This window comes from Myotis nattereri (assembly GCF_964212035.1).
Source record: "Myotis nattereri genome assembly, chromosome: 3".
In the NCBI taxonomy this organism is placed as follows: Eukaryota; Metazoa; Chordata; class Mammalia; order Chiroptera; family Vespertilionidae; genus Myotis; species Myotis nattereri.
Window position 1 is genome coordinate 113377958 of NC_138077.1, and position 25404 is coordinate 113403361.

A 25404-nucleotide genomic window follows, 5' to 3' on the forward strand; every position below is an offset into this window, starting at 1 on the left:
TAACATAATGTTTGACACATGCAGTAGTAGTTGAGTGAAGGAAAGACTGTGTAAATGAATGAATGAATAAAGGAGCCAGTGAATGAGCAATTACTCCACCACCTACTTTTAGGCAGAACCACACAGAAGCTATACATCTCTGCAGAAAAGTGTTCATTTATTTCCAAAGAGCTCTGCAGAAGGAGGCTTACTCTATAAAATCTGTAGTCTGTAGAATGCTGCAGTTGAAAGAGGTGTTCTCTTCCTGTGTCCTCCCTTCTGTGTCTCTAGCTGTGTTGTGTGTGTGCTGTTTGTCCTACCCTCAGGTTTGTGCATTATCAGCACCATTCAGTTGTACTGGGTGACACATCAGTCAGCATAACAACACCAGTGCCATGAACACAGCAATTCGCCCTTTGATTTAATGTCAGTTTCTGAATATTTACTTTGCAGCATAGGCAAACATTCTGGATGCTTCATAGAGTGAAACTCTTATGTACTTTCTGTGCTGCCATTCCACTCCCATTGAAGTATAAATATACATTAGTCTCCTTGTGTATGCAATTGTACAGTGCTGCAAAATTCCTGTCAGCTTTGAGAGCTACTTTTATGTATAAAACTATTTTGGATTGGAACTTTGAAATATACAGGGAAATAGATAAACAGTATAAACTAAGAGAGTATTGCCACGACCTTTGCAGTGGGGTTCAGGATCTAAAGGAGGGGTTGATGCACAAATGAAAATGCTACACAAGAAATATGAATTTAGAAGGCATTGGGGGCCAGGTGGAGCCTCTTTCTTAAAGAGACACACTGACTTCTGGCCTGGTCCTCTATTTATTTACTTGAATACACATTTGCCCTTTAGCAATGCATACAGGCATATCAAAGGTAAAGTTTGGTAAACAGTAAAATGATTATCAGGTTAGGAAATTGCCTTGAGCCATTGAGCCCACAGCAGGGCAATATTATGATGATTTTTCAGCTCTGCTGAATATCAAAGTCCATTGGCCTTCCAATTATTCTTTTTGCATTAATATGCTAACTGCTGTTTGCTTTAGCCTACGGAAGAGTATATTATATTAGTTAATTAACTTTAGGAAAAAATATTAATTGTTTTCAGAACCAACAAATGCTTTAAAAAATCTTCCCTTTGCAATAGCATGGACGGACCTAGATATCATTATGCTAAGTAAAGTAAGCCAGTCAGAGATAGACAAGTACCATATGTAGAATCTAATGAACTAACGAGCAAGATAGAGACAGACTCATAGATAGAAAGCAGACTGACAGCTGTGTGTGTGAGGGAGTTTGGAGGGTAGAGTTATTGAGCAATAAACCCCACAAAAAACAAAAACAAAAAATGAACTAAATAAAAATGGGATGCTAAAAACAATAAGATAAGAAAACACTCTTGGAAATTAATGACTTGATATAAAAACAAATTAATAGAAATGCTGGAAGATAAACTTGAAGAAGACACTCAGAAATTAGAACAGGAGAAGAGACAAAATATTAAGAGCAAAGATGAGGAAATTAGAGGATATATCCAGGAAGTCTCCCTCTGACTAAGAGAACAGAGAATATGGAAAGAAATAATACTCAGTACAGTCAGTGCAAAAGGACAAACACCAAGGTGCATCTTTGTTCAAAACCAAAAAAAGCTTCAGGGAAATCACATAGAAAAGGAAAAGAACATCAGGCTCTTGGAAGCTAGAAGGCCATGGGACAATGCTTTTGAAAATATGATGGCAGTTATTTTACAGCTACAATTCTGTATTCTGCCAAACTGGAAGACAGATGTAAGCACAGAATAATGCCATTTTTTGATATGCAAGATCTTAAACTTCGTATCTCTGTACACCCTTTGTAATAAAACTACAAAAAGATGAGCTCCAGCAAAATGAAGAAAACAGACAAAGGAGCCCTGGGGCGTTCCTGAGTTGATGGTGAAGCAAATCCCAGCCCGCCAGCTGTGCAGCAGTCTTGGGAGTAGCCAGCCCAAACTAAATAGAGAGGACAGCAGGAGGGAGGGCTCCAGAATGGAAGTGATAGGGTACCAATGCCTTTTCACTACTGAGAGGGGTTTTAGTGGTAGATATATAGAAAACTAAGAAACTTAAAGAGCAAGGAAACCATTAGTCCTAGGAAAAATAAAAAATGTACAAAAAAATGTAAGAATTTAGCTCAGTAGAGAGTACTATGTATGAGTCATAGTAATGGAAATCCTGAATATTGATAGAACAGAATGTTGATGGGGGATGGGTGCAATAATAGTAAGCAAGAGATAAAATTTTAACAAGATGAATCAAGAAGTAGCAGCACAAGCATGTTATTAAGTAACAAGGAGGTCAATTTCAAACAAAACAGTTGAAAGAATAAAGCTGGTTGCCTCTGAGAAGCAGGTATCTGGGATTGGGAGGAGGGCAGAGCAGTTTTTTCCATTACAGCCCCATAGTGCTATTTTAGATTATAAACTATGGACATTAATTTTTTGATTTAAGAATTAGGTTTAAAAACAATTTTAGGTCTTTTGTAGAGACCTAATGCTATCATATAAGCCTGTTTTTTGAGAACATTGGCTGCTCACATTTGCATTTGTTCTGTTTTAAATGTGTTTATTACCCTACTGTGATTTTTCTCATCCCAGAAGGGAAGGGCTTTTTGTTTCATTCCTAAAAAAATATGATTCTGTGTTTCTGATCCATCACAGATTTCCCAGATGAAATTACAGATTATGCAAGTGTTTTCTTGAAAATGTCATTTCAGATTTTTTCTTAGATCATTGCATAGACATCAGCTTTTTCCTACGAGAGCTTTCCAAATATCGTATCATGTGTCATTAAGAAGAAAACATGGGTGCTGTGTGACAAAGCAGCCCAGCTAGCTAGCAAAGTCTCCCCTGGCTTTGGAGCCTGTTGCCTTTGAGCCATGCTGTCAGACAGCCTGCTCAGGTGCCTCTTTTTCCAAGAATCACCACAATCTTGTGCAGCCTATGCTCTATTAACTTATGTTGACCACATCTCAAGAATTGAAAGAATATCCAAAATGACTTAAGTTTTGGTACTTTGTTCCATTTTTTGAAGATGAGAAGAAATTGGCCAATTTTAATTTCTATGACCTATCTGCAGTTTTCAATCATGGAACACAAGTAAGAAAGGGAAATGAATATATTTACTTTTAAAAAACTATAATCCTGTATATGCAGACTGAGAGATTATAACAAAGCCAAGTACTTGGGATGGGCATTTTTACAAATGTTGGTGTCCTCTTTCACAGCTCAGTGTGTCCCAGACCTGTCCAGGGGTACCGTAGTGGTGCTAGAGGTTCTCATCACACTTTTGCATGGACCATCAAATTTACAGCATGTGCCTTGGTGATACTGGGTTTTCTCACTTTTGTGATTGCTCCGAATTACTTGTTTCACTCTTGCTGTTCACACAGTCTAAGAATGTGTCTACTTTTTGTTGGCCACATACCACTGTGATTCATGTAGAACTTATAAGCACCAAAACGAATGAAGCTCTCTCTACAGTTGTGTGTCACAGAGCTGCTGGGTAAGGGTTACTGGTGAATGTCACTATCTACTTGCTAATCAGGGTAATTAACACAGAGTGCAAAACCAATACCCTGTGAATATCAGTGGCCCCACGTCAATGGTGATTTCTTGCTAAACCGGCAGGCGGATATCCCCCTCACAATCCGGGACTACTGGCTCTTAACTGCTCACCTGCCTGCCTGCCTGATCGCCCCTACTGGCCCCCTGCCAGAATGATCACCCCTAACAACCTCTGCCTGCCGGCCTGGTTGCCCCCAACTGCCCCCTCCCCTGCCAACCTGGTCGCCCCCAACTGCCCCCCCCCCACCAGCCTGGTCGCCCCTAACTGCCCCCCCCCGCCAGCATGGTCACCTCTTACTGCCCCCCCTGCCAGCCTGCTCACCCCTAACTGCCCCCCTTTGCTGGCCTGGTCTCCCCCAACAGCCCCCTCTGCTGGCCTGGTCACCCCAAACTGCCTCCCACAGGTCTGGTCACCCCCAACTACCCCCCACCATCATGGTTGCCTCCAACTTCCCCCCTGCCAGCCTGGTCACCCCTCTCTGCCCCCCTTTGCTGGCCTGGTCTCCCTTAACTGCACCCCCCGCCAACCTGGTCACCTCCAACTGCCCTTCACCCCCTGCTGGCCTGGTCGCCCTCCTGGGCCCAGGGGTGTTGCCCTACCCCACCCCACCCCAGCCACTCCTGGTACAGCTCCTGCACATGTGCACTGGTCTCTGGGGGCCACACCAGGATGGCAGCATAGATGCCTTCCATCTGCTGCAGCAGTGCCCCGTCTGCATGCCCATCCTCTGCCTGGGCCTGGCCCCTGCTGCTTAGGCATCCCTGGTGCAGGCCAGCACCTCCACAAAGTGGTAGAGGAACTTGTCCCTCTACAGCTTCAGGACCACTTCTGGATGTTCCGAAAACTGTAAGCAGCCTCAAAGCGTAGCAGAACCTTGCCATCCCTTTCAAGGGTGACCTCCTGGAAGTCTTTGTTCCTCAGGGTGCAGTAGGTGAGCACCCCCACATCCTCGTTGAACAGCTCTTTGGCCATGTGCCTGAAGATGTGCGTCAGGTACCCGTCGGAGCTGGCACCCTCATGGAGCCTCATCTCTTCCTCCTTCATGGCTCCAAACAGAGTGTCCAAGGTGGCATCATTCGAGGTGAGGTCACTTTGCTCCATTATCTGGACAATTTCACCTGAGGTTAACATGCAGTTAGCACCCCGGGAACTATGCAAAGCTGTGGAGGCCCTTCTCAAAGGGCCTCCAGTTTCTTGTCATAACACAGGGCCACAATGATGTGGAAAATCTTGTCTGGGGACAGGTTCTTCCATCTGGAGAAGTAATCCTTCACCAGAGAGCCCATGATCTGCTGGGGAGACTTGGCCTGCAGAGGTGGGGGTGATGGGATGACCCAGCACCGCTCTGCATATCAGACCCAGCTGGGGCAGGCGGAGGTCAGCATGGGTAGCTGGGGCTCTTCCTCACGGTGCTGGCAGCACCGACGCACAAATTCCTTCTGACTCTCCAGGAGGCTGAAGTCTGCAGCTATCTTCATGTCAAAGACAGTGTGCCCCAAGGCTTTCGAGGAAGCCACAGAGCCTTCTGAATGCATCAGTGACACTGAGGCTGAATGTAGCAGCAAAATAAGGCAGAGACTGAGGACACACGGACACTGCCAGCACCTTGTGCTGTGAGGTATCACATTTCTTATTAAGGTTCAGAACACGGAAGAAGTCCTTGATATTCTGTTGAGAAACTTGGACTCCTTCCTCTGCGGTCACACAACTGTCACATGCCAGGCAGTCATGCAGAAATATCTTGGCTTCGGCCAACTTATGAATTCTCCCTTCTCTCCGTTCTCCTGAGCCGGACTCCGGACGTTGACTGTGGCATTGTCTTGGTCATTGGTTTTTGTTTTTTTACTACATTCCTTCTGTGCGCAGTGATCACACTTCATCTGGAGCGGGGCGGGCGGGGGGCCAGCTCGAGTGACCTGGAGGAAGCATGGGGAGAGCAGTCACCACTGGTCGCCCCTGGTGCTGCTGGCAATATCTTTTCTTCCTTGTGGAGCTTCTAGGGAGGGGAAGCGGCTGCAGTGCCCAAGGCTGAGTTCCAGGAGGCCGGCAGTGCTGTCGGGATCGTGCTGGTGGCACTGGTTCATTGGTGCCTGTCCTGTCCTCTGGAGATTGAATCTGCAGGACTACTAAGGGAGCCAGTCCCCAGTTCCGCCCTGCCACCACCACCACCACTGCCACTGATCGATTGGAGCCTGAGGGCCGGGGGGAGGGACCAAGAGGTCTGCCTTCCACCCACTCCCCAGTCCCCACCATGCCACTCACCCCAGTTCCCCCGTTAGCCATCCCCTGATCAATTGGAGCCTGAGGGCCAGGGGATGGACCGAGCACCTGGTGGTGACTGGTCGTTTGGTCATCATGGCTGTCATGGACACTGGCTTTTTATATAGATAGATAGATATACAAACTTTGCCTCCCCAAGGGGACCCCAAATGGGAAAAACCTTTCTCTTGAAAACAAACAAACAAAAATTCAATCCTAAAATCTTCTGAGTCTCTTTGTCTCCAGGTTTATAAAGGTTGCAGCTCTTTGTCTCTGTCTCTTCATGACCCTTTCTAATTGGAACCTTCCTTAATTTATTACCCTTGTGCTTTCCTAATGGGTCATTCTTCTGCCGAGTATCAGTTTCAAAGTCCAAAGCCCACATGGTGCCCCCCCTCTTCCTCTCCCCTAATCTTTTTTAAAAAATATATTTTATTGATTTTTTACAGAGAGGAAGGGAGAGGGATAGAGAGCTAGAAACATCGATGAGAGAAACATTGATCAGCCGCCTCCTGCACACTCCCCACTGGGGATGTGCCCGCAACCAGGGTACATGCCCTTGACCGGAATCGAACCTGGGACCCTTCAGTCTGCAGGCCGAAGCTCTATCCACTGAGCCAAACCAGTTAGGGCCTCTCCCCTTATCTTGCAACATTTCTCTATCCTCTATGAATGGATGCCTTCCTCTTGTAACATTTCTCTATCCTCTGTGAATGGATGCCTTCCTCTTGTAACATTTCTCTATCCTCTGCAAAAGTAAGATAAGCATTCTGGTGTCTTGGAGCTTTTTCCTTCCCATTACAGATGCATTCCTCTCCCATGAAATCCCCTTTTCCCTAAAACTGCCTGTCCTGTCTCTAAAATTCTTTTCAGTTGCTTTTGAGAAACAAGGGAGAAAGGGGTCCTGGAACAAGGACAAAAATAACCTATTTTATCTGAAAGTTTTAATTTGTTTTATGAAAGACTTTAACAATATGTTGACAAAATGTTATCAGTAATCAATTCTGGAAGTTGGTGTCCAGATGTTTGTTTTATTGCTCTATATATCTCTGTATATTTCTGTATTTTCATAATATTCCTAACAAAGAAAAATCAAGGATACACACTGTAGATTCTTCAAGTGGAAGGGTCAGCTTCAGAGAATATGTTTTCCAAATTCCTTTAGGATGACAGTACAGGGACTCAGCAAAGTTCACAGCCCACGGCACTGGGCAGTCTTGATTACTCACACAGTGTGAATGACACCCACCCTGTGACAAGTGAGCATGCTTGCTGCAGTGTGCCTCTCATTGGCCTTCAGTGAAAGATGGCATTTGTGTCTATTTACAGTAGTTTCATGACTGGTACAGATCTCCTGTGCATGCTTCCTTCTGAAGAGTTTTTGCCTGGCTTGTTGGGATCATCATGTGTTCAAAATTTCAATGATGTGATCCAGTTTCTATTGTGAACATATTGTGCTCATTCTCAGAGAAGCTTCAATGTTTCATTGCAATGGGACCAAATAAAGAACTTTTGGGAAGGCATGATTTACCCCAGTGAGGATGAGTAGCCAAGGCCTGTATCCATGTCAACTGCCAGACTACAGGAATGAATGAACATAATTTTCTTAGTATCAAATAACTGAGAATTTAGCAATGAAACAAGACTATGCTGCGCTATTCTGCTTCTTGTTGCAGTCATCTAAAGATCTCCTCACTTGTACATTTTAGCTCCTGGTCAGTCACTGTCTTCAACATTTTTCCTTGTCTAATTCATAGTAATTTCAATGTCTATGTGGCTGATCCTTTTGAGTCTTTAACCTCCTCTCCTCCAATGAGCTTATCCTCCATTATTCCTTAGGCACCCACTTCCATTGTCATTATCCTCCTCCACCACAATGTAGGTTGTTACTGTGCTGATTTATGTCCTTACCCAGCTTGAATTCCATGGTCCATTTTGTGGTCACCCTCCTGCTACATCCTCACCTAGGAGAGCCTTCTTTACTTCCATAGTCCTTCCAAACACCACTCCCTCCTTGCCCCCAACTTACTACTGCTTAAATCCATATCTCTGCCTGCTCTGCACCCCCACCCAGGGAGCTGACTGTAGCATGGCAGCCTGATATATTTCCCTAGTCCAATTACACACCTTCTCCTCTGTTCTCAAACTCCCAAAGCTGCCTTTACATCTCCTCTTGCTGCTGGGACCTTGTTTTCCATTTTACTACCGAAAGAAGAGTAATCAGAAGAAAAGTTTCATGTGCTCTCACAGCCTCACCTACTAACCTGCATGTGCCAACCTTCCCTCTGCTCATTGGGTGAACCGTGCCTTAGATCACATCTCCCCATGCTTGCTCAATGACATTTCTCCAGCAATTCTCCCTCCCTCCTACTTCATCAGTTTTGCCTTCTCTACAGAATTATTACCATTGGATGCAAATATGCCTTAATATAGCCCCTTGTAAAATCCTGTCTTCACCTCACACCCTCTTCCAGTAACCCCCATATTACTCTGTTTATCCTTCCATAAAATCTCCTTGAAAGGTTTGTCTATATTTATTATCACCAATTCCTCTCCATTTTCTCTTCAATCCTTCTCTACAGCCTTTCTCCTTACTGAAAGGTTCCGAGTGGGCTGGGGTCATACACCTATGACATGAGGCCATATGTATCAAAAAAGATTTTATTCCAGGCACCTGGGTGCAGGTGGGCTGAGACCGAGAAAGGCATCAGCGAAGAGAGCAGAGAGAGATAGGTTTTTATTAATTGTTGCTGGCTGCAAGCCGCTCTGCTGACATAAGGGTCTGGTCCATCCTTAGTTCCTCCCATGCCAGGTGTCTTCTTGTTATCTGAGTTATGCTGTGCTCAAGGCTGCAAGCTTTCTGCAAGATATCTGCTAAGCACAATAAGTTTTTCTCTGCCCTGTTTTATTCTCTTTAACCCTTTCATTCCCGTCTTAAAAGGTGTATATAAAGGAAAAGAAGGGGGATGGGGTTACTATTCCTCTGCTTCACACGTGGGAGGGGCTGTTATGGACGCCTAATGAGTAAATGCAGATTATTTCCTGGGATATAGGCCTATAGGGTCCCTTTACCTGGGTAAGGACAAACTGTCTTACTGTCTTAACTAGGACTTGTAATCTTGTTTGTATATATTTGTTAACCATTCTGAAAATGCAGGGCCTGAGGAGGAGGAGGAGAAATAGTGTTAGGGGGCCTGTAAGGGGGGAAAAGCCAGGTTAATTTGGGCAGAGCTGCTTGTAGGCTAGACCCTATATGGACTGCTCTATGCTGTCCTGACTGCTCTCCTTGAGCCATTGAGCATTCTGTAGAATGCGTTGTGTTTTTTCCTTTATTTGACCTGTAGAGTTTAGATAAAAACAACAGGAGGTGTTAGCAATTAAATAAACCCCTCCCTCTTTGTCTAGGAGATAGTCTATGGCTAGTAGGGAGACCATTTTAGGAATATAAGAGATCTTGGAAATTCAGAAGCACTATGAAGATAAACAAACAGATGTGATCTGGAGAGAAATCCTGTAAATTGCCCTGGAGCCAGAGTCTGTAATGAGTTAAAAAATACCTTGCACTGTTCGGATGGGATAGTCTGCACCAGGTGGGGGAATGTTGTCACTAACAATCTGCAGGAAAGTGGAAGTCATAATTTATTTTTCATTTAGCTGATATGTGAGAAGGGCTATTTTTCCAGGAAGGCTAGTGGGAGGATAGGTTATTCTGGAGGCAAGGTTTGTTTTGTTGTTGTTGGTTGTTGCTGTTGTTTTTCCCCCAGTTTTTCCCCTTGCTAGGCATTTTGAGCTTTCTGCCCTGGTGAGTTTTTACATCTGTATCTGGCCTATTGTCCTTGCTCTGGGGGTCAGGGATGATGAAAGTCTGGGCACAAAAGGAGGTTGTGATGGTATCTAACAGTGGTAATTTCTGAGTACAAGTGGGGCCTGTAACCTGGTGGAAATAAACTGTTTTATGCATTTTAGTATTACTGGGGTGAAAGCTAGAATAGTAAGAGTTATGACAAATGGTCTAGTGTAAGGAAAGGGACATTAGTTTGGAGGACTGTAGTCTAATATAGCAAAATGAGGTTTATTCTCTTAGTTTAATTTGTCCTTGGTTTAGGAAGATAGGATTTACTAGATGGCTGTGGACTGCTGTTTTACTATCTCAGTTTCCCTATTCTGCTTATTCTGGCTTACTGGCCTGTGTTATTTATTAACTTTCTTTTAACATTTCTTCCCACAAATCTTCTATAACTTTCATGAACCTTCTTACAACTTTCATAAACATTTTCACAACTTTAATTTTTATTTTTCCTTTAAAAATGCCTGTCCATGCCTTATGTCCTTTATTATTAAACCATCTGATGAACATTCTCACTTTTAAGAAATATATCTTTAACAAAGCATAAGATATTATATTAACAGTTTTAAATTTACTTTATAGATTATCCTATCTAATAAAAGAGAAACATGCAAATTAACCATCCCTCTGCTATGCTCAAGCCATACCCACAAGCCATGCCTACCAGCCAATCAGAAGTGATTATGCAAATTAACCCAACTAAGATGGTGGCAGCCACAGACATGGAGCGAGCAGGAGGCTTGGGTTGCCCCCGGCGATGGAGGAAGCCAAGATTCCTGCCTGCCCTGGCTGGCCCTCGGCTCAGCTCAGGGCTACAAAGTTTCAATTATAGAAGATAAATAAACCCCAGATACCTGCTTCCAGCCAGCTGTGGCCTCTGCTCAAGGCTACAAAGTTTCAATTATAGAAGATAAATAAATCCCAGAAAAAAAGAAAAAAAAAGAAAAAAGGAGAGGCTGGGAGCTTGGGTCGCAGGGGGGGGGCGTGGCCAGCCTGAAAATGGCCATCAGCCCCTCACCCAGGCTGGCCAGGCACCCCGGCAGGACTCCCCCACCCTGAAGGGGCTGTGGGCAGCCTGAAAACGGCCCTCAACCCCTCACCCAGGCTGGCCACACCCCTATGGAGTGAGAGTCCCCACTGGGGATCTTGACTAGCCTGCAAACAGCCATCAGCCCCTCATCCAGGCTGGCCAGACACCCCAGTGGGGACCCCCACCCTGAATGGGCTGTGGCCAGCCTGCAAACAGCCATCAGCCCCTCATCCAGGCTGGCCAGACACCCCATGGGGACCCCCACCCTGAATGGGGTGTGGCCAGCCTGCAAACCACCCTCAGCCCCTCACCCAGGCTGGCCAGCCACCCCAGCAGGACCCCCAACCTGATCCGGGATACCCTTCAAGGCAAACCAGCCAGCCCCCACCTGTGCACCAGGCCTCTATTCTATATAATAAAAGGGTAACATGCAAATTGACCTTAACAGAAGAAAGACTGGGAATGACTGGTCACTATGACACACACTGACCACCAGGGGGCAGACGCTCAATACAGGAGATGACCCCTGGTGGTCAGTGCACTCCCACAGGGGGAGCTCTGCTCAGCCACAAGCCAGGCTGATGGCTGCCAGCCCAGCAGTGGTGGCGGGAGCCTCTCTCACCTCCTCAGCAGCGCTAAGGATGTCCAACTGCAGCTTAGGCCTGGTCCCCGCTGGCAATCGGACATCCCCCGAGGGCTCCCGGGCTGCCAGAGGGATGTCTGACTGCCAGCTTAGGCCTGATCCCCCAGGGAGTGGGCCTAAACCAACAGGTGGACATCCTCCGAGAGGTCCCAGACTGCGAGAGGGCACAGGCTGGGCTGAGGGACCCCCCCCATGAGTGCACACATTTTTGTGCACTGTGCCTCTAGTCTATAATAAAAGCTAAAATTAGGTGAACTTAAAACTTATTGAAATATTTAAATGTTTATCATTTAATATAGTAATGTTTTAAAGCTTTAAGTTGCCAAAGACTTTGGAAAAATATGTATAGGTATATAAGGCTTGAGAAAAGGGGTCGGGGGAGGGAAAAGGCCTAGCAGTCTTTTTCCTTAGAGATACTATGCTAAGGTTTAGGTGATAATGAGTTCAGCTTCTGATAGCCAGACTGTTAAGTAAGCATATAGTTTTTCAGTAAAGAAAGTTGTTCTTTGGGTAGGGATGTGTGTGTGATAAGGTGCTGAGGTCAGAGAAGTTTTCAGAGCATTAAAGGGGTGAGAATGCTAACCTTAGGATCTAAAGGCTCAGTGAGGAGTCCCTTTGCCATGTTACAGTATAGAGGAGCTTTGTAAGAAAACTGAAATTGGGAACTTAGAGGTGAGAGTACCTAGCAAGCCCGAGAAAGGAGAGTATTTCTTGTTTAGAGGAGGGGACGGTGATTGAGGAGATAAGGCTTTTACAGTCTAAGGCAGTGATGGCAAACTTTTTGAGCTCGGCGTGTCAGCATTTTGAAAAACCCTAACTTAACTTTGGTGCCGTGTCACATATAGAAATTTTTTGATATTTGCAACCATAGTAAAACAAAGACTTATATTTTTGATATTTATTTTATATATTTAAATGCCATTTAACAAAGAAAAATCAACCAAAAAAATGAGTTCGTGTGTCACCTCTGACACATGTGTCATAGGTTCACCATCACTGGTCTAAGGAATGGCATGGCTTTGTGGGGGTGAAAGTGAAACTGAAGTAGATGAATGTTATTTGGGACAGGTGGGCTTTATGAGGGGATGTCTGAACCATTTTGGTCAGGCAAGAAGAATGGATAAGGAGTTATTTAATAAGATGCAGTGTAGAGGTGAGGTGGTTAGTGACTGTGAGACTAACCTGTCAACACCCATAATAGAGACTGAGGAGGGGATAAGGGTCCCAGCAAATTCGGAGAGGGCAGTGGCCCCAGTGTTAATTAAAAAGGAGATCGGCTTACCTACCACCATAATCATTACCCAAGGCTATCCTGGTGATGTAAGTCTGTGGGGCCTTGTCGGGGCCTGGACAGCTTCATTCTTCAGTGGCCAGTACAGGAAGTCTGGGAGCTCCAAACCAGATCCAGAGGGAGGCCTTACGGAGGTCTGACCTGGAGGGGCCAGACTACAGTCTGATTTCCAGTGGCCTTTCCTCTTGCACCTTGGGCAGGGCCTGGGCGGGGGTCTCAGGTTTGGGCAGGACTTGGTCCAGTGTCCTCTCTTGTTGCATTTGAGGCATGGGCCCAGAGGAGCCTTAGCCACTGACTTACCCTTGATTGGAGGACTAGCACTTCATTTGGGGTTCATGAGAATGGTAGCTAGGAGCTGAAAGGCCTTTGTCTGGGCTTCAGCCTTGGCCTGATCTCATCTTTTGTTTTTGGATTTGGGTCTCCTTGTCTCTATTTTAAAGACCTCAAAGGTCATATTTAAAAGGTCTCATTGGGGGTTTGTCCCCTCTGGGTTTGTAGGGTTAAGATTGGTGTATTTTCTCATGGCCTGTGTAAGGCAAGAGAGGAAGACTGCCAGATTTTCATCTCTTTCCTGGGTGACCCTTGCTAATTTTTTTTATAATTAACTGCTTTGTGGGCTGTGTTTCTCAGTCCTTGTAGGCCAGTGGTTCTCAACCTTTCTAATGCCTCGACCCTTTAATACAGTTCCTCATGTTGTGGTGACCCCCAATTTCATTGTTACAAATTGAACATAATTAAAGCATAGTGATTAATCACAAAAACAATATGTAATTATATATGTGTTTTCCTGTGGTCTTAGGTGACTCCTGTGAAAGGGTCATTCAACCCCCAAAGGGGTCGCGACCCACAGGTTGAGAACCACTGTTCTAGGCAGAGAACAATGTGGTCTTGAGACCTGCGACCTGCCTGCCCTTTCTGATAGTTCCATTTGTGGGTCCCTGTTAGGGACAGCACCTGCTCCAACTGGGCGGGGGGTGGGGGGTGGGGTGGGTTTGTGGGGGGCGGCAAGCAGTCTGCCAGCAGAGGGTATCTGCATAGCCCTGCGCATGAAGCCAGATTTGGCACCAGTAATCTCCCAAAGGGGGCACTTTAAGGCTAGTGCTGGAGTGGGAGGAGGAAGAGAGCCAAAAACTGCTCTGGAGCTGGTATGAGATGGGGTGGTGGTAGTGGGATCTGCTAGGTAGAGTGATGGGCTCTCAGGCTGCTAAGATGGAGGAGCCATGGACTGGGGAACTGGGGGATGATCAGTGGGATCAAAAGTGGTGAAGGAGGAGGGAGATTTGAGATTCTCTGGGGCAGTGGTGGGTAAACTCATTAGTCAACAGAGCCAAATATCAACAGTACAATGACTGAAATTTCTTTTGAGAGCCAAATTTTTTTTTATATATATATATATTTTTATTAGTTAAGGTATTACAAATGTGTCCTCATCCCCCCCATTAACCCCCAACCTCCCCCCCACACACAAACTCATGCTCCCATCCCCCTGTTGTCCATGTCCATTGGTTTGGGAGAGCCAAATTTTTTAAACTTAAACTATATAGGTAGGTATTGTTATTAACTTAATTAGGGTACTCTTAAGGCTTAGGAAGAGCCACATTCAAGGGGCCAAAGAGCCGCATGTGGCTTGTGAGCGCAGTTTGCCGACCATGGCTCTGGGGGCTTAGGGTGAAGAAGGAAAAATCTGTGAGGGAGAGCAGCTGTTACAGAGAGAAGGATGTGTCCTTGAGTGTAAAAAAGCCTGGGTATACAGGATCTCAGACCACTTGCCCTGCCTGCGGCAGTAATTGTCAAGGTCAGTTAGGATTTGGAAATTGAAAGTGCCATTTTACTGAGGCCAGAAGTCCTGCACGAATTCTAGGGTCTGAAGGCTTTTAAGTAGACAGCCCATGGGTGTGTGCGGGGAATGGTCAACTGTGAATTCCCCATGGTGACTGGCAGTGCCTTAAGGTCTGCTTTCCGTGATATTAAGGCTGAGAAAGGTGTCCCCGTCTCCCGCTAACATTCACAAGACGGAGCCCTCCCTCTGTGACTGGGACGCCAGTTAATGGTGTCCCCTGGGGGAAAAGGCAGGAGAGTGGGCGAGGGAACCTGGTTCCCCCCGAAGACTTGTCCCTACCAGTGCTGGATTTCCGTGGGGCCGGCTGAACAGTATCAGCCCAGAGCCTGACTCCAAACCCAAAATGACAGGATAGTCCGGACGAAGGAAATCAGACTAAAGCCACTTACCTATGAATCTATGCCCGGTGCTGATGCAGGAGGAGGCAAGGCAAGACGAGGTCCACTATCCAGTCACAGGCACGACCCAGACTGGTCCGGAGGAAGGCTAGGGGGCCCCAAGTAAGTGTCACAAGTTCAGCAGAAGTTCAGCTGTGCAGGAGCATGGCTGGGGACTTCCCTGGACACAAGGGGAGCTCAGGAGCTAGATTATCACTGTCCTCTGAGTGCCAAGTGCCCGGTTGCTGGAACCCTGTGATGACTCTTACTGGACCCCTCACTAGACCTTCCCAAGTTTTGGCACCAAATGAAAGGTTCCGAGTGAGCTGGGGTCACGCACCTATGACATGAGGCCATAATGTATCAAAAAAGATTTTATTCCAGGCACCTGAGTGCAGGTGGGCTGAGACCGAGAAAGGCATCAGCGAAGAGAGCAGGGAGAGATAGGTTTTTATTAATTGTTGCTGGCTGCAAGCCGCTCTGCTGACATAAGGGTCTGGTCCATCCTTAGTTCCTCCCATGCCAGGTGTCTTCTTGTTATCTGAGCTATGCTGTGCTCAAGGCTGCAAGCTTTCTGCAAGATATTTGCTAAACACAGTAAGTTTTTCTCTGCCTCATTTTATTCTCTTTAACCCTTTCACTTACTGCTCCACAAAAACAACTTCGCCAGAATAACTGTTGACCTCTGGTTGCTATCCTAGCGATCATTTCTCAATCCTCACCTTCCTCTTGACTTAGCTGGCCAGTCTTTCCTCCTAGACACAGTCTCTTCACTTGGCTTCTAGGCACCACTCTTCTAGTTGCCTTCCACTTACTAACTCTGTTTCTGTTGTGGTTTGACCTCATCTTGAAGGCCCAGTGCTACAGGGGTGCCCCAAGGCTCTAATCTTAGGCCTCATACCTAATTATTTTATTTTTTAATTTATTTTATTTTATTTTATTTTATTTCATTTTATTTTATTTTATTTATTTAATCCTCATCTGAGGATATTTTTCCTATTGATTTTGAAAGATAATTGAAGGGAGGGTGGGAGGGAGGGAGAGAAACCTTGATTGGTTGCCTCCCACACATGCTCCCACCAGGGTGTTGATCAAACCTGCAACCCATACCTTTGACTGGGAATCGAACCCGAGATGCTTTGGTGCTTGGGCCAATGCTCTAACCACTGGGTCAGGGCTCAGTCTCATACCTTTTCATAAACACTCAGCTCTGGGTGGAGAGTCTCATAGCTCTGAACTACCCTCTGTAAAATTATCAGTACATTCATACCAATAGTTATTATTCATGTAAGGACAATCCAAAGTAAATTAATTCAGCTAAAAGTGTTTTCCTTGGCTGGGAATTTTTCAATGAGTCATAGAGAGCTTGCTTATATTTAAGGTTACAGATGGTATCACATTTTTTCACAATTTTCTGATCATGGGATAAAATAGAGATTGCAACAAAACAAAAAACAAGGAAATTCTATAACAGATATCTCAGTGAGAATGTTTAAAAATTATATTGCATATTGAATTTTCTGTTATCAGTTTCTTAGACTGTGGGTTTGGAACTTCTGATATTCACACCATTAACATAAGCTCCGAGCATTTTCCTCAAATCATTAAAAATGGATCTGCCTTATGACCTAGAGATTCTACTTCTGGGGATTTATTGGAAAAAACTAATTTGAAAGGATATATGCCACCCTTATGTTCATAGCAGTGTTATTTACAACAGCCAATATTTGGAAGCAGCCCAAGTGTCCACCAATAGATAAGGATGAAAAGCTGTGGTACATATGTACAATGGAATATTACTCGGCCATAAAAAGGAATGAAATCTTACCATTTGCAACAGCATGGATAGACCTAGAGTGTATTATGCTCAATGAAATAAGTCAGTCAGTGAAAGACAAATACCATATGATCAATGGAATGTAAAGAACAAAATAAACAAAATTGAAACAAACTCATAGACACAGAGAGAGAACAGAGAGAGGGGTGTTGAGAGACTGGGTGAAAGAGGTGATGGGATTAAGAAGTACAGAATGGCAGTTACAGAATAGCCATAGGGAAGAAAAGTACAGCATAGGGAATATATGGTCAATAATACTGTGATAACTATGTATAGGGCCAGTTGGGGTACTGGAAATATCAAGGGAACACTATGTAAAGTATATGATTGTCTAACCACTATGCTACACATCTAAAACCAATACAAAATAAAATTGAAAGAAAAAAAATATAAGCATCTAATAACTGTAATGTAACCAAGACAAGGCCAAAATATTCCCCTTTTTGTGACTACTCCATTACTGTTTCTACATTGGGGTGGGTATATGATTGACACAAAGGACAAATAGCACTGATATACTTAATTTTATAGAAAAAAAAAATCATGGCCCTGAACTCACCAACAGGGAAAGCCATGTTATGTCCTTATGCCTCTTGAATCTGTGGTAGTTCACTAAAATGAATGTAAACTAACCTTGTGCTTGTGCGTTGTGTTTTGTTGTTTTATAATCACTGACCTATGTTATCTGTAAGTTTTTACAGAGTGAAATTTTTATGTTATGCAGTGGGAACCTCACCCAGTTGAAAGGGTGAAATAAATCTGACTGAGACTTTATGACTAAACTACTTTAATGAAGAAATTGAAAGACGATATGAACTGGGAAATAAATGGAGCTTTTGTAAGAATTCTGCCAAAAGATTTTACAGTCATTTTTCCCTTGCCTGTTCAGGAAACAAGGAGGGAAGTATCATAATAAGGGGGAAATTATGGTGAAGAAAGTTTCAGGAGGCAGTGAAAACTCATCTTTTTCATCAGTACATCATGTTTCAAAGTTACCTGGTAAACACCTAGAAAACAAGCCAAAACTTAGTGACTTTAAAAAGAGAACATTCAACTACCAGTATTACTAAGTTAGTGTAATCAGTATACATAGTTGATCTGGATTTTTCAGGACCCAAAGTATTATCTATAAATTAGCTGCACAATTGCCAGAAAATTCCTTTGGTTTTAAGTTGTTAGAAATGTTCTATATATTGAGATGTTCCATTGTATTATTTGTGAGAAGTGACATTTCAAAATGTTTCCTTGACAAACAGTATCTCTGGGTGCCTTGGTGTTTTGAATATGCAAATGTTTGAGTAACAGCATCAATTAATAAACCAGTCCAATAATTTAAAGCTTTGTTGAGATAATTCTTTAGAAATAACATTGTGTACCCTAGAGAATTATGCAATTTGTCAAAGTCGATAAATATTTATATTTTACTAGGAGTACCTTTTCTGGCTTCGTTCGGTTTGAGGGAAGAAAAAACATCATCCTGGATGTTATGTTTATCTGATCACTAGTAATTGGCTGAATGTGAAGGCCTCAGACTTGGTTTTCATGAGTTTTCCAATTGGCCTTTCTCTTGGCAGGTTCCCAAGGGAAAAGTAGTAGTTCTCAATTTCCGATTCATAGACCTCGAGAGTGACAACCTGTGCCGCTATGACTTCGTGGATGTGTACAATGGCCATGGCAATGGCCAGCGTATTGGGCGCTTCTGTGGCACGTTCCGGCCTGGAGCCCTTGTGTCCAGTGGCAACAAGATGATGGTGCAGATGATTTCCGACGCCAACACTGCTGGGAATGGTTTCATGGCCATGTTCTCTGCCGCTGAACCAAATGAAAGAGGTATTGATTCTACATCATGGGAATAACAGCAGTAAGGATGCTCATAGTTATTGAAAGCTTACTGTATGTCAAGCACTGTCGTAGGTACTTTATATGTATTTACTCCTTTAATTTAAACTTAAGAGAAGTTCTCAAACAGAGAGCTAATAAATGTCACCAAAACATCCAGTTCTTTTTTTAAAAGCCCATATATATTCTTTTAAAAATTCAAATAGAGATATTCATGGAGTGAAAATGTGAAGTTTGCATACACATACAGTTATAGAAACATACCCTTTCATCCGATTGTAGTCCCCTCTTAGAAATAGCCATGGTTGGTAGTTCTCATTCATTTCTATACACTTGCAATAACTTTTTAAAAGTGTAAGTGTGATCATGTATTCATATTGTGTCACAACTTTCTCTTTTCATTTAACACAATATGTTGGGATATTTTCACATCAGTAGATGTGAACTCTTGAAAATAGAAACCTCTACCCTTGAAAGATAAATGCAGAGGGCAAGATCTGTTATATTTGCAGACTTTTGCCTAAGGGGACTTCCTAATCTTTTCTCTTTTTAAATTTAATGGGGTAATAGGATCATATAAGTTTCAGGTGTAGATTTCTATGATAAATGATTAATATATTGTACTGTGTGCCCACCACCCAAAGTCAAATAATTTTCCATCACCATATATTAAACTCCCTTCACCCTCTACCACCCATCACCTTTCCTCTGGCAACTACTACACTGCTGTTTGGGTCCATGAGTTTCAGTTTTATATCTCATACTAGAGGCCCAGTGCATGAATTCGTGCACGGGTGGGGTCTGGCTGGCCCGCCCTGATCAGGGTAGGGGGAGCCAAGAGGGGGCGGGCCGGCCAGGGGAGGGGTCATAGGACATTGGCCGGCCGGCCCTGCCCCCATCAGGACCATTGGCCCACCACAGTGTGCGTCATAGTGACGGGTTGTTCCGGTCATTTTGGTCACTTGGCTTTTATCCTATATAATAAAGAGGTAATATGCAAATTGACCATCATTTCAACAAACAAGATGGCCACCCCAAAGGGGACATAAGATGGCCACCACAAGATGGCTGGCAGGGGAGGGCAGTTGTGGGCCATCAGGTCTGCAGGGGAGGGCAGTTAGGGGCAACCAGGCCTGCAAGGGAGGGCAGTTAGGGGTGACTGGGCCAGCAGGAGAGGGCAGTTGGGGGCGACCAGGTCGGCAGGGGAGCAGTTAGGTGTCAATCAGGCTGGCAGGGGAGTGGTTAGGGGGTGATCAGGCTGGCAGGCAGAAGTGGTTAGGGGCATTCAGGCAGGCAGGCAGGCAGGCGAGCGGTTGGGAGCCAGCAGTCCTGGATTGTGAGAGGAATGTCCAACTGCCCGTTTAGGCCCAATCCCGATGGGCTCCCACATTGGAGAGGGTGTAGTCTGGGCTGAAGGACACCCCCCCCCCTTGCACGAATTTTGTGCCCTGGGCCTCTAGTATATAAATATAGATATGAGTGAATCATATGGTTCTTAGCTCTTTCTGACTGATTTGTTTCACTTAGCATAATGTTCTCAAGGTCCATCCATTTTGTAAATGACACTGTTTTATCCTTTCTTATGGCTGAGTAGTATTCCAGTGTATATATGTACCATATCTTCTTTATCCACTCCTCTATCTAGGTGCACTTTGGTTGTTGTCTCCATGTCTTGGCTAATGTGAATAATGCTGCAATGAAGATGGGCACATATAGCTTTGTGAATACATGATTTCAAGTTTTTCGGGTATATACCCAGGAGAGGGATTGCTGGGTCATATGGTGGCTCTATTCTTAATTTTTTGAGGAATCGCCAGACTGCTTTCCATAGTGATTGTCCCAGTCTACATTCCCACCAGGAGTGCATGAGGGATCCCTTTTGTCTACAACCTCTCAAACCCTTGTTATTGCTTGTCTTGTTGATAATGGCCACTCTAAAAGGTGTGAAGTGGTTTCTCATTGTAGTTTTGATTTGCATTTCTCTAATTGCCAGTGAGGTTGAACATCTTTCCATATATCTATTGGTTTTTTGTATGTCTTCTTGGGAGAGGTGTCTGTTCATGTCCTCTCTGCCCATTTTTTAATTGGGTTGTTTTTGTTTGTTTGCTTTTATATGTTTTGGATATTAAACCTTTGTCAGAGCTGTTGTTTGCAAATATCATCTCCCATTCATTTGGCTGACTCTTTGTTTTGTAGATGTCTTTTGCTATGCAGAAGCTTTTTAGTTAGATATAGTCCCATTCACTATTTTTGTCTTTACTTCTCTTGCCTTTGGAGTCAAGTTCATAAAGTGTTCTCTACAACCAAGGTCCATAAGTTTAGTACCTATGTTTTATTTGATGTAATTTATTGTTTCAGATCTTATATTAAGGTCTTTGATCCATTTTGAATTAATTTTTGCACAAGTGGACAAATTGTAATCTAGTTTCACCCTTTTGCATGTGACTTTCCAATTTTCCCAGCACCATTTATTGAAGAGAATATCTCTACTGCATTGTGTCTTTCTGGCTTCTTTGTCAAAAATTACCTGCTTATATACATGTGGTTTTATATCTGGGCTCTCTATTCTGTTCTATGGATCTGTGTCTGTTATCTGCCAATACCATGCTGTTTTGATTATCATAGCTCTGTAGTATAATTTGAAGACAGGTAGTGTGATACCTTTGGCTTCATTCTTTTTTTCTCAGTATTGCTTTGGCTATTCAGGGTCTTTTGTGGTTCCATACAAATCAGATGAATTTTTGTTCTTTTTTTTTTTTTTTAAATGACATTGGAATTTTGATGGGGGTTGCATTAAAACTGTATATTGCTTTGGGTAATATGGCCATTTTAACTATGTTGATTCTTCCAATCCATGAAAACAGGATATTTTTCCATTTTATTGTGTCTTTTTAAATCTCTTTTATTTTTTTTTTAAATATATTTTATTGATTTTTCACAGAGAGGAAGGGAGAGAGATAGAGAGAGTTAGAAACATCGATGAGAGAGAAACATCGATCAGCTGCCTCTTGCACATCCCCCACCGGGAATGTGCCCGCAACCCAGGTACATGCCCTTGACCGGAATCGAACCCGGGACCTCTCAGTCCGCAGGCTGACGCTCTATCCACTGAGCCAAACCGGTTTCGGCTTAAATCTCTTTTAATAATGCTTTGTAGTTTTCAGTATATAGGTCTTTCATATCCTTTGTTAAGTTTATTCCTAGGTACTTTATTTTTGGTTGAAATTGCAAATGGAATTGTTATGTTTCATTTTTTTGAAGATTTTTCATTCATGTATTTATTCCGCAATCAAAATAAATTATAATTTAAAAATCATAACATTTTAAGAGGTAAAGGAGACTTTGTGTCACAGCTTCATTAATAAAACAGAAGTCAGTCTAAAATGCAACACTAAACATGTGTTCTATTCACATTGTGGAATATAAATACATAGTAATTACACATAAAATTTCACTAAAGATTTGGGATGAGACAAATAACCATTTGAAACAAACTGCCCAATGAGTAGAGGTATGCTGCAAATAATTTCTATTAACATTTTACTACAAGATAGAAAAATCCCCAAGGTAACTATAAACGCAAGCCCCTCATTTCATGCACCTGGCCTTGACTTTTGTCTTTCTTCCTCAGACATTTCTAATTCCAGAAAGGCTTCTACACCCCATGCTCAAAAAGGCCATCACGAGTCCCGAAGGACCTTAGCACAGACAGCCGTTAATAAGCCTGTGTGCAATCTTCATTCAGAACCTCCAGGGAAACCAAGAACCCAAATCTGTAGAGCAGCAGCATTTTTTTTTTTTTTTTTTTTTTTGCACAATAGTTTTAACTGTGTAAAGAGCTGTAACAGGCCATGTGCATTTCATAAGCAAACCGGAATATTATCTTGTTATCTTTCTATTTATTTTCTGAAGTTTTGTTTTTAGTATATTGGAAAGCAGTGGATTTTTGTACATTGATTTTGTATTCTGCAAATTTACTGTGTTTATTGTTTCTAATCGTTTTTGGTGGAGCCCGTAGAGTTTTCTATGTACAGAATCATGTCACCTGCAAAAAGTGACACTTTTACTTCTTCAGTCCCAATTTGGATGCCTTTTATTTCTTTCTCTTGCCTTATTGCTCTAGCTAGGACTTCCAGAGCTTTGTTGAATAAGAGTGGTAAGAGTGGGCATCCTTTTCTTGTTCCTGATTTTAGAGGAAAAGCTTTCAGTTTTTTGCCACTGATTATAATATTAGCTGATGGTTTGTCATATATGGCCTTTATTATGTTGAGGTACTTTCCTTCTATTTCTATTTTATTGAGTGTTTTAATCATAAATGGATGTATCCTATCAAATGCTTTTCTGCATATATTGATAAGATCATATGACTTATCCTTTCTTTTATTTTTTTTTAAACATCAGTGACCATCTTTATTTTTTTTTAAATTTTGTTTTATTGCTTAAGGTATTACAAAGAGTATTACATATGTCTCCTTTTTTCCCCCCTTGACCTTCCCCCGGCCTCCCCTACCCCCCAGTGTCTTGTGTCCATTAGTTATGCTTATATGCATGCATACAAGTCCTTTGGTTGATCTCTTAAACACCCCCTGCCTCCCCAACCCTCCCTGGCCTTCCCGCTGTAGTTTGACAGTCTGTTCTATGCTGCTCTGCCTCTGTATCTATTTTTGTTCATCTTCTACACTAATAATAGACAAACATGGTAATTGACCATACCTTCGCTATGCTTCCCATCGGCTAATCAGGGCGATATGCAAATTAACCGCCAACAAAGATGGCGGTTAACCACCAACAAAGATGGCGGTTAACCACCAACAAAGATGGCGGTTAACCACCAACAAAGATGGCGGTTAACCACCAACAAAGATGGTGGTTAATTTGCATATGTAGGCGCAATGCTGGGAGGCGAAAGGGGAAGGACGGAAGAAGCCACCTGCCGCTGACAGTGATCGGAAACCCAGGCGGCAGCCAAGACCTGGGTGGCAGGGCAGAGGAGGTTCTAGGGACCGTCCTTGCCCGCCCCCCTGGCCAGTGATCAGAGAAACTGGGCAGGGCAGGGAAGAGGTGGCTGCTGGCGTCTGCCTCTTCCCTGCCCCACCCGGCTTCTCTGATCACCGATTACCAGTGATCGGAGAAGACTCAGAAGCTGGGCTGCATCGCTGCCCAGTGACCCGATCCGGCCCCACGTCGGGAAGCAGGGGGCAGCTCTTTACCTGGAGGCTTAAGCCCAAGGTGGGAGGTGTCATTTTCTGTATGGAAAGGCAGGGGGCATAGCTAAGTACAAGGTGGCGCCATGTTTGCGTACGGAAAGGGGGCATGGCTCAGAGCAGGGCGGTCCCACATACAGAGAGGTGGGGGCGTGGCTCAGAGTGGGGCGGCGCTATGTCCAAAGAGACAGGTGCTGAGGCCGGTGTTTGCCTCAGGATGCGAGCAGCGGGAGAGGAGTGCAAGGTAGAGGAGGTGTGGCTTCAGGCAAGTGAAGGACAAGGGCAGGTCTCCTAGCTGCGATGCCTTTCCAAGCTTCCTGGCCTAGGTTTTCAAATGTAAATATTACTTCAGATGTTATAGTCGCACGTAGTTTATTCCCTTCCCCTCATCTTGGCTGTTTAAGTTATGCCCACCCCCTGGGCAGCCAGGCCTCAAATTCATGGCACAGATGAGGTTTGGTTCTAGGGTCACCCCTTAGATTTTAAGTGGCTGCTACACTTGGTCGATAGGAAGAGTGAGACTTTAGCCCTGAAAAGAGGGAAGACTTGGGGCAGATGATTCCCTCGAGGGCTCAGCCTGCTTTCAGGCCGTAGGCACAGGGAACGTCCAGGGCAGCCCCTGGAGCAGGCATCCGTCTGAGCTCAGACGAGGCCATTTTGCAGCCTCCCCTTCCTCCGTCCCAGGTGATGAGGGCCGTGACTGCCTTGAGGCTGCTCCCTGGAAGCCATTCTCCCCTCAGCCTGTAGCTGTAAAACAGCGCACGCGAAGATAATCTTTTTTTGTGCCTCATGTTAAAAAGTTAAAAAAAAAAAAAGGTACATGACTCCTCACTGTGTTCATTTGTTAAAAAAAACAAACAAACAAAAAACTGCTCTTAAGACCCCGGGCGGCGAGGCAGCCTGGCCCCAAAGAAAATATATGCACAAACCATAACACAGACAACAGTATGGTGATGGCCAGAGAGAAGTGGGGGGCAAGAGCTGGGTAGAGGAGGCAAAAGGGGGAAAATAGGGACATCCTATATAATAATAATAAAAGGCTAATATGCATATTGACTGAACGGCAGAATGGCAGGTTGCTATAATGTGCACTGGCCACCAGCGGGCAGATGCTAAATGCAGGAGCTGCCCCCTGGTGGTCAGTGCACTTCCATATGGGGAGTGCCACTCAGCCAGAAGCTGGCTCATGGCTGGCCAGCACAGTGGTGGTGGCAGGATCCTCTCCCACCTCTGTAGCAGCACTAAGAATGTCCAACTAATGGTTTAGACCCGATCCCTTGGAGGCCTAAGCCTTTAGTTGGACATCCCCCAAGGGCTCCCTGGCTTCCAGAAGGATGTCTGACTGCAAGCTTAGGCCTGATTCCCCGGGGAGTGGGTCTAAATCAACAGGTGGACATCCCCCAAGGGGTCCTGGACTGTGAATGGGGACAGGCCGGATTGAGGGACACCCCCCCCCCCCCCGCTGAGTGCACATATTTTTGTGCACCGGGCCTCTGGTCAGTTTATAATGGTCTTTATTATCCATAAATGAGTGAGATCATGTGGTATTTTTCTTTCTCTGACTGGCTTATTTCACTTAGCATAATGTTCTCCAGTTCCATCCATGCTGTTGCAAATGGTAAGAATTCCTTCTTTTTT

General features: G+C 44.2%; 1 protein-coding gene and 1 pseudogene across 3 annotated transcripts in view; one reads left to right on the forward strand and one right to left on the reverse strand.

Annotated features, from left to right (window-relative positions):
• Positions 1 to 25404, forward strand: part of PCOLCE2 (procollagen C-endopeptidase enhancer 2) — a 262103-nt gene that overhangs the window by 159971 nt on the left and 76728 nt on the right. For both annotated transcript variants that reach the window (XM_081086145.1, XM_081086146.1), the window contains exon 3: positions 18298 to 18553. In XM_081086145.1, the coding sequence (XP_080942271.1) occupies positions 18298 to 18553 (256 nt within the window). The remainder of the gene's footprint in view (positions 1 to 18297; positions 18554 to 25404) is intronic.
• Positions 4148 to 5479, reverse strand: LOC308516897 (nuclear prelamin A recognition factor-like; annotated as a pseudogene). Its single transcript has one exon. The product of its transcript is annotated as a nuclear prelamin A recognition factor-like (transcript).